General features: G+C 25.5%; 1 protein-coding gene across 4 annotated transcripts in view; it reads right to left on the bottom strand.

The window, feature by feature from the left end:
• LOC135931319 (alpha-1,3-mannosyl-glycoprotein 4-beta-N-acetylglucosaminyltransferase A-like) overlaps positions 1–15,380 on the bottom strand; it is a 110,326-nt gene that overhangs the window by 60,239 nt on the left and 34,707 nt on the right. For all 4 annotated transcript variants that reach the window (XM_065468352.1, XM_065468349.1, XM_065468351.1 and 1 more), the window contains exon 3: positions 5,893–6,023. In XM_065468352.1, coding sequence (XP_065324424.1) covers positions 5,893–6,023 — 131 coding nt within the window. The remainder of the gene's footprint in view (positions 1–5,892; positions 6,024–15,380) is intronic.

The raw sequence follows: 15,380 nt of genomic DNA, 5'->3' as shown, positions 1-15,380 counted from the left end.
TATTTAATTAATTTAAGTATAATATCCCATCTACCCATGAGTAGTTTGATAAAAGATCATTATTCCCATACAGGGTTGCCAGGTCAAAATTTTCAAATTGCGGGAGAAATTTGGTATTATGCGGGAGAAATTTGGTATTATGCGGGAGAAATACGAAAATTGCGGTAGAAATATAAAAATTGCTAAAAAAAAAATTTTGCGGGCTGAATTGACTTAATATTCCGCCTATTATTTTTTATAATTAGTTTATATAAATACAAAGTCGGTAACTAATTTTCAAAATAAAATAACATCTTGATTTATTAAAATATATTATTAACAAGAATGTAAACAAGATAATATTTTATAAAAAAAACGATTTTAATTTTACAATTATAAATACATTTTATGCGAATGTTCCGCAAAACGACCGCAATTGAAAATCTACCGTGTGTGTGTATAACATTATAGGGATAGGCGCTTAATTATCACGTATCACGTTTAAATACATTATAAGGTACTCCAAAAATAAGAAATAATACAGATGCAACTACAGTTGCGGCAATTGTAATCACTTATCTTGTAGTACAACATTCAAAGAGATACTTATCATCACAATGTTGGTAGAATCTTTTCCCCATATGAAAACTATACTTGTAGAACAAAAATGAGCAAGGCTATCAATGTTTTAGGACCTAAATCCAGGAGGTCAATTCTTGACGTTTTGAAAGATGGGCATACATATGCAATTCTAACAGATGCATCTAATAAGGGAAATATTAAAATATTTCCCTTGATTCTCCGCTATTGTATCCATGGAGATTTATCGTTATTACGAAAAAATTCTACCTATTTTTCCTCTGCTTTTAGACCATCTAACTTTAAGTATTTTGGCAAATCATAAAAAATAAAGAGAATTACAATCTCCTCAAACTGTCTTTCAGTATTTTTAATATATTTATTAAATTATAAAAACCATCAATTGATGGTTTCTGTTTCAAGGTCATAATATTTATACATTTGTAAATAGAGTTATTAAAATCAAATTTTGATTGTAAATATTCTAAAATTTTCTTAATAAAAATAACTGCTTCATTATTTGAACATTTTAATATAATATTTTTAGCAATAGCGTCATAAAATTTATTATCAATTTTAACTTTAGAGATGAACAGAGCTGTAGCATGATTTTGTGAATCTTTTTTAATAAAGAATATTCTGATTGCAACTGAATATTAACTCCATGAAGTAGATTTCCTACATGTGAAACGAATCCCAAATATGCTTCTGCCATTTCATACTCGAAAAAATTTTTCAAAATTTTGGATAGCTTTAAAAATCTATATTTAAGAAGTATTTTTTTAAGGGTTTGTAAAATTTTAAAATTCTATCGATGGCAGATATTAATGACAACCACCTGATAGGTATATATCGCAACAACTCACACCATTCCAAGTCAGACCACTTCACCAACTCTTTTAATTCATTAACTTTTAGTTGATGAACTAAATTCGTTAAAACATATCATCTTAATTATTTCGACATCCACAGATAGTACATTCATTGCCTTTTTGCAAGAATTATGTAGTATATGGCATATACAGCCAATTGGTATTAATTCATTATTGTGCTGCCTCAATTCGGTAACTTTGGTTTTTGCCAAAATTTACAAAGGCATTATCAGCGCAGAAAGCTGACATGCAAATCATTGATAACCCTGAATCAGCTATATTTACCATTATGTGGCTAGCTACATTGTTGGATTTTTCACTATCCGAGGAAAAAATTTTAACAGTTTTATTGAAATGTTGTTATTTTTGTTGAAATAGCGAAGGATCGGAGGAAATGTTTTAATATTTCCCTTATTAGATGCATCTGTTAGAATTGCATATGGATGCCCATCTTTCAAATCGTCTAGAATTGACCTCTAGGATTCAGATACTAAAACACTTGTGATAGCCTTGCTCATTTTTGTTCTGCCACAAGTAAGGTTTGCACTTATATTGGAGTCGTTAATATCATGAGAAAAAGATTCAACCCACATAGTGATTATATAGCTCTGTGAAGGTTATAATTTTATATATTATTTATATAATTTTGGCATTTGAGTATATTTTAAAGCATTAGTAGTTATACCCTTTATTATGAAAAATAGATTTTGTGTTGTCTTGAAATGTAAGTCTGCAAATTGTTCAAATCTGTTTATTATATTATTTTTTAAGTGTGAGGGATTGTAAATTCTTAAGCCAATAATATCCATACGATGTGACTTTACATAATGATGAATTCTAATTAGTTGATCAATATCATAATTTTACAATATTTATCTGCTTTGACCTCATATTTTTTTTGTATTTATTTCTTATACTATTAGAGCCATATTCGTATTTTCTATATTTTAGTATGTAAAATATCTAAATTACCAATTTTTGATTTAGTTGCATTTATTAATCTAAAATATATCAGTTTTTATAAATTGGGAATCAAAAAATTTGAATATTTAGAATTAAATAAACTTGCTCTTATAGTACTTGGGTTTCCTGCAATATAATTTCTGTAAAAGGGCATTTTTGGGCTAAAATTTGTGTTATCTTCACAACGAACAAATATGAATTCACTCATATTAAAAAATATATTACTTATACGTTCAGAGTTATGATTCTTATATATTATTCATATATACTTATTACGATGATGTTGCATCAATAAAAATAATTTAGAAAAAAATTTCTAACCGTAATTAACCTTTAAAAACCTTTATAATTAGCTGAACCAAACCGAAACTTTATAAATTTTTTCTTAAGAACCGTAACCATTATAATTTTTTACATAATGAACCATTATAAATAAAGGTTAAGGTCCCTGATTTATACATAATAATAAATTCAATAATGTTTTGTAATATTTTTCAAAGAAAATACATGTTCGCGTGGGGATTAAGGGTCTAAACCCTGGGGTTTTCTTCGGGATTCGTGCTCAGTGCTGGTTTAGCAATTTTTAGACCTAAACCCTGGGTCTGAGCACAACTCATTAATTAACAACACTTAATCTTTTTTTCATATAAGTAGTTTATAAATCAAGAAATTTATTTATACGTAAGATTGCGGTTACAAATAAATCTCCTTATTTTAAAACTAAATGTTTTGTTATGTTGTAATTAAATAGTATGCCCTCCTCTATCAACCTCATCCACCCTTCTGTTATTTAATTTTGTCTCGACGTGGATGCTACATATAAACATTGCCTTAAATTTAATAATTGAATTTTCTTTGCTTTTAGGAAAACCGTTAAAATCATATTGTTATCTTTCCTAGTATGTTATGCATTAAAAGCATGTATTCACATTTAATTTTGTTAATCGTCAATCAGATGTATTGTATACATCTGATTGGTGGAAAATTATTATTATTATATGAAAAGGAAAAAATGAAGATTATATAATGTATATTTTTCGATATATTTGGATCATTAAAGTTTTGAAATTTAAAAAAAAGAGATTCTTTTATAAATTAATAAATTACGGAGAAAATATTATATTTTTTTACTATATTATGATTATTGGATTTTTCAATTTGTGATGATTTTTATCAATTAATAAAGTGAATAAAAACTTGATTTGAAGTGTATATTCTTTCTACAATCTATATTACGATACTTTTAAATATACTTTCTACAATCTATATTACGATACTTTTAAATTATCCACGTGTTGTTTTATATATTATTCATAGATACTTATAATAAAAATAAATTAATTACATCCATTTTATAAATAAACAATAAATTAACCTAGGTGATGGCAAAATTTTAATAAATAATATTTATAATTAAAATCATTATATGATGGTGTTGCTACAATAAAAATAATTTCAAAAAAAATATCAAACCTTAATAAATCTTTACAATTAGCTGAACCGAAACTTTATAAATTTTTTCTTAAAAACGTAACCGAACCATAACCATTATAATTGTTTACATACTGAATCGTAACCAAACTGAATTGTTATAAATAAAGGTTAGGATCCCTGCTTGAAATTCATCATCTAATTTAAACCTAAATTTGTGGTAATTAGACGAGGGTACCATATGTGGTCCTTCAGTTAATATATTTACTGCTTTACGATATTTGAAAACTAATTCCCTTGCTTTAGACCTCGGATTTAATATTAATAAAACAGAATTATGTTTTTAAACAACCAACCTCCTAATTTAGTAGGCTAAAAAATAATCGCTTGAGAAAATTTAACCCTATTAGGTTTTCCGTTAGGCATTATTACCCTGTCCGAAGAATTTTAACACAATATTTTCAAAAGCCTTTACAAAATAGAACATATCCTATGCCATTTACCAGCACTTCAATATCTATTTTTAATACGTATATATTACGTTTATCTTACTTCCGATTTTTTATCCAAAATTCAAGATAAATTCAAAAAATTTTAAACATTGAATTAACCCCATTCAATTGGAGTCGCCTCATCAGTAATTTTCTTCTAAATCAGGTGGTTTCGGCTTCTTTCCACACTTTTTATCTTCATCATCATTTTTATCATTCAGATAAATAAACTTTATGATCTTAGGCTTCGTATGTCACGTCGACCGGTTATTATTTAACTCAACCAAAAAATGGGAGGCCAATATACCGCCTAACGCTTCTTTCCATCAATTATCACTCATAAAATCTATCCAGACTTTTAATACTCAACTTCCAAACAACTTTATCAGTCAACCCACCCTTGGATTGTATACAACTCCTTCAATCAGCTGACAGACTTGACGGTCATAAATGGCCAGATCACTTCCATTCTCTTATCAGTTGAACAATTGAGAGTTGCCATCAGTTAACGTCTAGGAGGTGACATCGTACAGCCGCATTTGTGTATCAAATGCAAGTGTCCAGTTTATTCAAAGATAGCCTAAATTGTATATTTAGCCAAGACACCCGCGCCATACATTAATTAATCACGTCATTAATCGAGGATTAACAGCTGCATATATTCCCAGCCATCTTGAGCCTATCAACTAATCACGGTAGATGGATTAAGATCATAAATATAATACTATAAGAAAAATAAATTGAGAAAAGATATAGTAAGAAAAATAAAGTAAAGAAATCGCAAAAAGTTAGAAATAAAATAAGAAGGAATAATAAAAATAAATAAAAATTTAAGAAAAATTGAGAAGAAAAAAAATTTATAATTTTCTTTTTTGAATGGGAATTTTCCTTTTTTAATTGACATTTTTCCTTTATTGATTGGACCTTATCATTTTTGTTTGACACTTTTCCTTTTTTGATTGAATCTTTTCCATTTTTGTTTGACACTTTTTCTTTTTTTTATCGGACTTTTTCCTAAACCTTTGGGACTTTTCCTTTTTTGATCGAACCTTTTCCTTTTATGATTGACCCTTTTCCTTTTATGAATGACACTTTTCCTTTTTTGATTGGACTTTTATTTTTTTGAATGGGAAACCCTGTAAGTCAAGTTAAAACAGGATAATATAGATTATATATTATCTCATTGTCACCGACAGAAGGTTTAGGAAAAGGGGATACAAAATTTAGTAATAAAAGGTTTTTATTTTATATAATAAGAAAAACTTAAAATTATTTAAAATAATAACCAAAAAAAATTGAATAAAATCGCAATTTAAATCTATTTTATTTAATAATGACAACTTCAAAGAGCGTCATGATGTGCAGCCTTTATTTAACCACCTAACCATTATTATTTAACCACTCTTTTGCTAAAAAAATTATTATTAAATTAAATATGTTATTATATTGTGTCTGCCAAGATGAATTTAACTATTTTACTTTCAGAGGCTCATTTTTTATTTATTTTTTTTGCTAAGATATTTTATTATAATTTAATTTACAAATTATTCCCTAAAAATACTAGAGAGTCATCTTACCCCGGATAGCAATATGATGACCTTTAGATCATTTAATTGTTCTCTTGACAAAGCTATAAAGATAGATCGGAGCGTTTCTTTTAGGTAACTTCCAAATTGACGAGGTGCACTAGGTATTCCTACAATGTATTCTGGCGAATAAATATAAGGAGAAATTAAAAACTGATATATATATATTGTTCTTTAATCAATTTTTGATAGTTGACGTAACTAATTATAGCGTTATATTACAATGCAAAACTCTTGAATACTAAAAATCTCTTTACTTTTCAAGCAATTTCCCCCTTTTATTTTTAAGAGTTAGGCTAATTTTTACTAATTTTGATATGAATAAGTAGTATTGTTAATTAGTCGAGTTCTTTCGACTACGACTAATAGTTGTAGTCATGGAAATCGACAAAAACTTTAGCGATTAAATTAGTCTATTAGTCGACTAAAACGACTAATTTAGTTGACTAAAACGACTAATATAGTCAACTATAACGACTAATATAGTCGACTAAAACGACTAATATAGTCGATTAAAACTAATTTAGTCGACTAAAACGACTAAGTCTATTAGTCGACTAAAACGACTAATTTAGTTGACTAAAACGACTAATATAGTCGACTATAACGACTAATATAGTGGACTAAAACAAATAATATAGTCGACTAAAACGACTAATATAGTCGACTAAAACGACTAATATAGTCGACTAAAACGACTAATATAGTCGACTAAAAAGGCTAATATAGTCGACTAAAACAACTAATTTAGTCGAATAAGTTGATCTATGTAATAATCGTTATTTTTTAACTTTTTGGAATTTTTTTAAAGTAAAAAAGTAAAAATAAATATTGTAAAGATGTTAAAATAAAATTTCAGTGAAGATGTACCATAGAGAAGTGACAATCGTCATAATCGTTATTTTTTAACTTTTTTAAATTTTTTTAAAGTAAATATGTAAAAATTTATATTGTAAAGATGTTAAAATAAAATTTCAGTGAAGATGTACCATAGAAAAGTGACAATTGTCAAAATCGTTATTTTTTAACTTTTTTGAATTTTTTTAAAGTAAATAGGTAAAAATTATATATTGTAAAGATGTTAAAATAAAATTTCAGTGAAGATGTACCATAGAAAAGTGACAATTGTCACAATCGTTATTTTTTAACTTTTTTGAATTTTTTCAAAGCAAATAGGTAAAAATATCTATTGTAAAGATATTTAAAAAAATTTCAGTGAAGATGTACCATAGAGAAGTGACAATTGTCACAATCGTTATTTTTTAACTTTTTTGAATTTTTCCAAAGCAAATAGGTAAAAATATCTATTGTAAAGATATTTAAAAAAATTTCAGTGAAGATTTACCATAGAAAAGTGACAATTGTCATAATCGTTATTTTTTAACTTTTTTGAATTTTTTTAAAATAAATAGGTAAGAATATATATTGTAAAGATGTTAAAATAAAATTTCAGTGAAGATGTACCATAGAAAAGTGACAATTGTCATAATAGTTATTTTTTAACTTTTTTTAAAGTAAATAGGTAAAAATATATATTGTAAAGATGTTAAAATAAAATGTCAGTGAAGATGTACCATAGAAAAGTGACAATTTTCATAATCGTTATTTTTGAACTTTTTTGAATTTTTCCAAAGCAAATAGGTAAAAATATATATTGTAAACATGTTAAGTTAAAATTTTAGATACCACAGAAAAGTCACAATTGTCATAATCGTTATTTTTGAACTTTTTGGAAGTAAATAGGTAAGAATATATATTGTAAAGATGTTAAAATAAAATTTCAGTGAAGATGTACCATAGAAGAGTGACAATTGTCATAATCGTTATTTTTTAACCTTCCTGAATTATTTTAAAACAAATAGGTAAAAATATGTATTGTAAAGATGTTAATAAAATTTCAGTGAAGATGTACCATAGAAAAATGACAATTGTCATAATATTTATTTTTCAACTTTTTTGCTGAAACGAGCTGACTTAAGCCTACGCCCTTTATTACTAACTGCCATAATTGACGTGATGGCTTAGCAAACCTCGCTGACACATCATGATTGAAATAATATCTAGATTTCATGAATACTCATAAAACTTATTCAAATTATAGAAGAGTTTATAAACTTTTCAATAAAATTTAAAATATATAAATTATTATATATTTTAATAAAAATTAAAATTCTGTCATGTAAAAATCTTTTGAAAATTTCACAAAATTTTATTTCTAAATTAAATTTTTAGCAATCATTTATTAATGAAAACTATATTAGGATAAAATTTTAACCTTCTGGTTTATTTAATTTTAAAATGAGATTAAATCGTTTTCCAAGCCCCGGGGTTTACCTAACCCTAGTCTCCCCTATACTATTTTATAATTATGTAATTTAAGGTTATAATATTGTATAACAAAATATTTAAATAATAGCTTTGAATTAGTGATCTGCACCGGGCCTAATTTTTCAGGCCCGCCCCCCCCCGAAATATTTTTAAAAAAGTCTACCCCGGACGGAACAAAATTTTTTTAAAAAAAATTTACTGACCCGACTCAAATTAATTTAAATACAGAAATTGGTTTATATAATTTCTCTAATTAAACGATATTTATTATATGGTATCTAGTTTCTATAAATAAAATAAAATATTTATATTTTACATAAAAAATTAATCATAAAATTGATAAATTTATATAAAAAAATTTCTAAGGCCCACCCGACCCTGACCGAATTTTCTTAAAAAATATTCGGCCAAACCCAGCCCAACTCCAATTTTTTTAAAAAAAATCCCGGCAGGACCTTGCAAATGGTACCTCTAAAGGTCTCTGATTTAAAATTTTACAATTACAATACTATTCTTAAAATTAATCTTTTTATTATATCAGTATATTCTAAAAATTAATATCTTTTCTTAAATTAAAATAAAAATACCCCTTCCCCCCATCCCCTCCGCCTTGGTAAAAAAAAATTATTTAAAAAACAATGAATTTTATATCCAAAAAAATAAAATTATTCCCCTCCCCTTTGGTGCCAGCTAGACGATAATTATAAGAATAAAAATATTTGGTTACTGCCACTCTCGGGGGTATATTATTTTTATTTTATTTTTGTTATTTTTTTATGTTATTTTTTTTGTTATTTTTTTTAGGGTAGGTCTATAAGTCGAAAGGCTGCATGATACGAAAGGCTAAAAAATAATATTGAAAATAAAAATAACAAAGAAAATGATTAATGTGTAATTTGATTGATTTATTGCTTTTTTTACGAGAAAAATATTATAATAACATTACATTATAATATATTAAAAAAATGGAAATTTTAAGATCTTTTCAATTTTTTTATTAATTCTTTGAAATAAATTGCGGTTTTAATTTTATTTAATTTTATTAATTTTTAATTTATATTTTTAATTAAATTATATTTATTTATTTAAAAAAAATGGAATATAATATATTAAAAAAATGGAAATTTTAAGATCTTTTCAATTTTTTTATTAATTCTTTGAAATAAATTGCGGTTTTAATTTTATTTAATTTTATTAATTTTTAATTTATATTTTTAATTAAATTATATTTGGTTATTATAAAAAAATGGATTATAATTGTGGGCCGCCTATTGGGGCACCACAGTTTTTGAGTTATTACTCTTAAGCTAAGGTTATGTTAATAAGCTTATCAGCTATATAATTAAAATGAGATATTATCAACCGTTAAGCGTTATTTTGCGTATAATTTTATTGATTATTATCTAATATAAACTAATTGCTAAATATAAAAGCGCCGGTATGAATAATATATATGTATATGTCTGTGTTATTGAGGTGGGGGGGGGGGGGGAGGGTACGTTCCTCGGGGCCTGTGATGCGTTCCTCGTTGGCTAATAGATTATCTGAGGTGATCGCATCCTCCACGTTAGATAGAATTAGAGTATCATAAAAAATTGCTAGGTCGAATTCCTCTGCCATGATATCCAAGTTGGAGATGTTGGGCATATCAACTTCATCATCCAATCGGAGGGGCGTCGACACCATCATCCAGGGTATAGCTTGATCGATTGGGGGTAAGCCCTCGACATCGATGTCATGCAGGATATTGAGCGCCGACTCGTTGAGATATAAAAATTTATAAAATTAAACTTAAGATGTTAGCCTTTTCCCTTCGAACAACGTAAAAAAATACATCTAAGCATATTTGGATAGGAAATTTAATTCTGAGTAGAATGATATAAAAATACCTAAAATTGCGTTTAAGATGTTAGTCTTTTCCCTTCCAACGTTTTTACCAGAAAAAAATTATTAAAATTTATTTTTTGAACCGATAACGTAAAAAAATACATCAAAGCGTAATTGGATAGGAAATTTAATTCTGAGTAGAATGATATAAAAATATTCAAAATTGCGTTTAAGATGTTAGCCTTTTCGCTTCCAACGTTTTTACCACAAAAAAATTTTTTAAATTTATTTTTTGAACCGATAACGTAAAAAAATACATCAAAGCATATTTAGATAGGAAATTTAATTCTGAGTTCAATGATATAAAAATTCATAAAATTAATTTCTTTTCGAACGTTTTCGCGACAAAAATGTTATTTTTTGAACCGGAAACGTAAAAAAATACATCTAAGCATAATTGGATAGGAAATTTAATTCTGAGTAGAATGATATAAAAATATTCAAAATTGCGTTTAAGATGTTAGCCTTTTCCCTTCCAACGTTTATACCACAAAAAAATTATTAAAATTTATTTTTTGAACCGATAACGTAAAAAAATACATCAAAGCATATTTAGATAGGAAATTTAATTCTGAGTTCAATGATATAAAAATTTATAAAATTAAACTTAAGATGTTAGCCTTTTCCCTTCGAACGTTTTCGCGACAAAAATGTTATTTTTTGAACCGGAAACGTAAAAAAATACATCTAAGCATAATTGGATAGGAAATTTAATTCTGAGTAGAATGATATAAAAATATTCGAAATTGCGTTTAAGATGTTAGCCTTTTCCCTTCCAACGTTTATACCACAAAAAAATTATTAAAATTTATTTTTTGAACCGATAACGTAAAAAAATACATCAAAGCATATTTAGATAGGAAATTTAATTCTGAGTTCAATGATATAAAAATTTATAAAATTAAACTTAAGATGTTAGCCTTTTCCTTTCGAACGTTTTCGCGACAAAAATGTTATTTTTTGAACCGGAAACGTAAAAAAATACATCTAAGCATAATTGGATAGGAAATTTAATTCTGAGTAGAATGATATAAAAATATTCAAAATTGCGTTTAAGATGTTAGCCTTTTCCCTAATCCAGTACTCACAATATCGTTATACTTACTATCAATTTAGTTTTGAAAAAAACTTAAATAGAATATACATATAATTTTAAAAATTTTTTTATTTTTAAATAACCAAATATAATTTAATTAAAAATATAAATTAAAAATTAATGAAATTAAATAAAATTAAAATCGCAATTTATTTCAAAGAATTAATAAAAAAATTGAAATATTATAATCCATTTTTTTAAAATAACCAAATATAATTTAATTAAAAATATAAATTAAAAATTAATAAAATTAAAACCGCAATTTATTTCAAAGAATTAATAAAAAAATTGAAAAGATCTTAAAATTTCCATTTTTTTAATATATTATATTCCATTTTTTTTAAATAAATAAATATAATTTAATTAAAAATATAAATTATTAAAAATATAAATTTAAATAAAATTAAAACCGCAATTTATTTCAAAGAATTAATAAAAAAATTGAAAAGATCTTAAAATTTCCATTTTTTTAATATATTATATTCCATTTTTTTTAAATAAATAAATATAATTTAATTAAAAATATAAATTAAAAATTAATAAAATTAAAACCGCAATTTATTTCAAAGAATTAATAAAAAAATTGAAAAGATCTTAAAATTTCCATTTTTATTATAATATTATAATATTTTTCTCGTAAAAAAAGCAATAAATCAATCAAATTAGAATTACACATTAATCATTTTCTTTATTATTTTTATTTTCAATATTATTTTTTAGCCTTTCGTATCATGCAGCCTTTCGACTTTTAGACCTTGCGAAAATATAATATTATACCGAAACTTTTTTAAACACTTTTTTCATGTATCATTTTTAACTTATTTTGGGTGGGTCTATTTATCGCTCGGCTGAAAATATCGCTCAGCTAGAAAATATCACTCGGCTAACCACATAATAAATCATTTATTACTAAATATCGCTCGGCTAGTAAATGTCGCTCGACAAACCACATGATAAATTATTTAACTAAATATCGTTTAACTGGGAAAGATCGCTCGGCTAACCACATAATAAATCATTTATTACTAAATATCGCTCGGCTAGTAAATATCGCTCGATTGGGAAATGTGGCTAACCACATAATAAATCATTTATTATTTAAATTACGCTCGGTTAATTACATAAAAAATTTTTTATTACTAAATATCGCTCGGCTTATATTTATGTATTAAATTTCCAAACATTTTCCAGTGGGTTTTCACTTTCCTAATATTAATTAAGAATTAATTAGTTTATAAATAAGATAAAGGTTTGGACAGGTGTAAAAAATTATCTATTAGATATTTTAGCTTCAATACTTTTATAAAATTAAAATTGCTCATAACATTTTTTATTTATTAAAGTAAAAGAAATAATATTCTATCCGCTAGATGGCGTCTTTAAATTTTTTATTATAAAATTTAAAAATAATATTTTTGAATGTGTTTATTAAATTTCGCCATATTTTATTAAATATTTTTAATTTTTTTATTATAAAATATAAAAAATTATTTTTGAATGTGTTTAATAAATTTCGCCATATTCTATTAAATATTTTTAATTTTTTTATTATAAAATATAAAATTAATATTTTTGAATGCGTTTAATAAATTTTGCCTTATTGTATTAAGAAATTATATAGGATAATCATAATTATCCAATATTTCTAGAATATCGAATAAATTTCATCAATATATATCAGAGTTGTAAACCCCCCTTGTAAAAAATGGGTTCGGGTGAGAGTTCAGTGAAAAATCTCTGAATCCGGTTCAGGGTAGTATAGTTAATTAGTCGAGTTTTATTGACCCTGAACTCGAGCCGTAGTCGTAAAAAACGGCTCAGACTAGTGCGGCTCATTAAGCCGTTTGAGCCGATTCTATATTTAAAAATATTTTATATATTATCAAATTTATAAAGAATTATACAAACTATTATTTTATATATATGATCCCCAGAGTTGTTAAAATACACTTTTTAAATGGATCTAGATGCAAATACACCCATTTTTTAAGTTTTAAATTAAATATACCGGAAAAAAATTCCCAAATAATTTTTGTTTAAATTTTCAAAAATAATTCTGCCGCTAAAATAACGGAAATATTTCTAAAAAATTATATTCAGTATTTTCTGAAAGTTGAGTATTTATTCTCGACGTTTGAGGATTTTTTTTAGCATTATTTCTGTTTTAATTCTAAGCAATATAGGGCAATCTCAAAATATGAGAATTGATAAATCGGTTGGTAGCTTTGATACTTTATAATTTAGTAGATAACATGATTTGTGACATCTTGGAAAGAAAACATGATAGATTTTTATAGAAATAGATGAAAATTATGATTTCAACTTTTGAAAAAAAAGATGGAAACAAATAATATTTTTATTTTTAATTTCTTTTGGGGAAAAAAAGGAAAGGGAGGGAAATACAATTGAAAGTTATGCTATTATGAGAAAAAAAAATATGTAAAAAACGGAAGTTATTAATATTAAAAAAAATAAAACTCAAATTTTAAGATGCCAGCCAGGCGGCAAAAGGATTCAAAAAGTATTAATAGTTAAAAATTAAAATAACATAATATCAATCACAATTCACTTCAAAATAATCATTTATTACACATCATAAATTTTTTTTTCGAATTCATATTCACAATCACAATTCACTTCAAAATATAATCATTTATTTATTACATATCAATTTTTTTTCGAATTCATATTCACAATGGAGGATGCTATATTAAGGTTAATATTCATTTACTCTTCATATTTTCTTTACCTATGAAATGATTCACAAAATATAGTCAATTATTTTATTATGGTTTTTACTTTTTATTCAAATAAAGATACATAGGTTGTTACATGCTGTGACCCTATTAAAAAAGGGTTCGAGTTTATTTGCAAAAAATATCTGAACCAGGTTGGAATTCAGGTTCGGTGCCCAGAAAAAACTTAATTTAGTTGAAATAACAGATACAAATTTTTTATTAAAATTAATCTTATATTTAGTTTAAGAATTCACCGTAAAAATATTTATCATTTGGAGTTCTGGTGACCATCATTTAAAAAAACAATATGGAACTATATAATATCATTCTAGGGCCATAATTTAATAAAATTTGACAAATCGCTGTTTTTATTAGGAAATTAGACTGGTAGGGTAGTTTTTGAATTGTTTTAAAAAATATTAATTTTACCCAATGTTGTGTGCCGACTCTGAATATTCGCACAAGGGTTCAGACAGCACTCACATTTTCATACATCCAAATTGGAAATCAAAGATTTTGGCAATTTTATTTGATATCAAGAAATTTTATTTAGTCAATTTTAATAAAACCTTGATATGGTTACATTTTATAAAAATCTTATTTGATTTAGGGTTATCTTCGTTCTTTTTATTTATTCAAGATTCATCACTTGAAAAAAAATTAATTTTTTCTATTTTTGCAGATTAAAAAGAGATCCAGCTATGGCCTTAATAGAAAAAAATAAATTAAGAGAGCCACAACCAATAACGTTAAGTGAAAAAATTATACAAATGGCGCAATCTCCAATCTTAGAAAATTATATTCCGCAGGAAATTGAATCTGATGCTAATTGCTTTTACCGGGCGGTTTCAATGTCGTTATATAAACCACAAACACTTCATATTTTTTTAAGACTGATAACGGCAATAGAAATAATTATAAATCCTCAATATTATGATAAAAACCAACCTGATTTTTTCCAAAACTATAAAATTAATCCAAATATATGGGTGAATGAGTATTATGAGATACTCGATTCGGCTCTAAATATAAATGTTTGGGCTGAGCAAATTCATATATGCGCATTAAGTGCTGCTCTTGGCAAACCAATGCCCATCAAATTCATTAAAGGCTTTTACCGATATCCTTTATGGCAGGGGTGTAAGCCAGAGTTTAAAGCCTCATATTTTAATCATGTGGACATCTACCATATGTCCAAATGATATATTTAATATTAGAATCAATCACTTTGTATCTCTCATACCAAATAATTATATTAATACATTAACAAAAAAACCCCAACTGTCCAACAATATCATAAAAGATTTATCATTTTCGATAGAAAATATTCTAAAAAAACCATGTAGCGAAGATATCCGATTAAAATCTTTACCTTTTTTTTAAACAATATTATAGCCGAAGGAGGTCATCCAAACTATGGGTTTTTTTTA

Source organism: Gordionus sp. m RMFG-2023, chromosome 1 (assembly GCF_954871325.1).
Source record: "Gordionus sp. m RMFG-2023 chromosome 1, tfGorSpeb1-WG-v2, whole genome shotgun sequence".
In the NCBI taxonomy this organism is placed as follows: Eukaryota; Metazoa; Nematomorpha; class Gordioida; order Chordodea; family Parachordodidae; genus Gordionus; species Gordionus sp. m RMFG-2023.
Note: the sequence above shows the minus strand (reverse complement) of the source record. Positions and strands in the feature narration are given on the sequence as shown.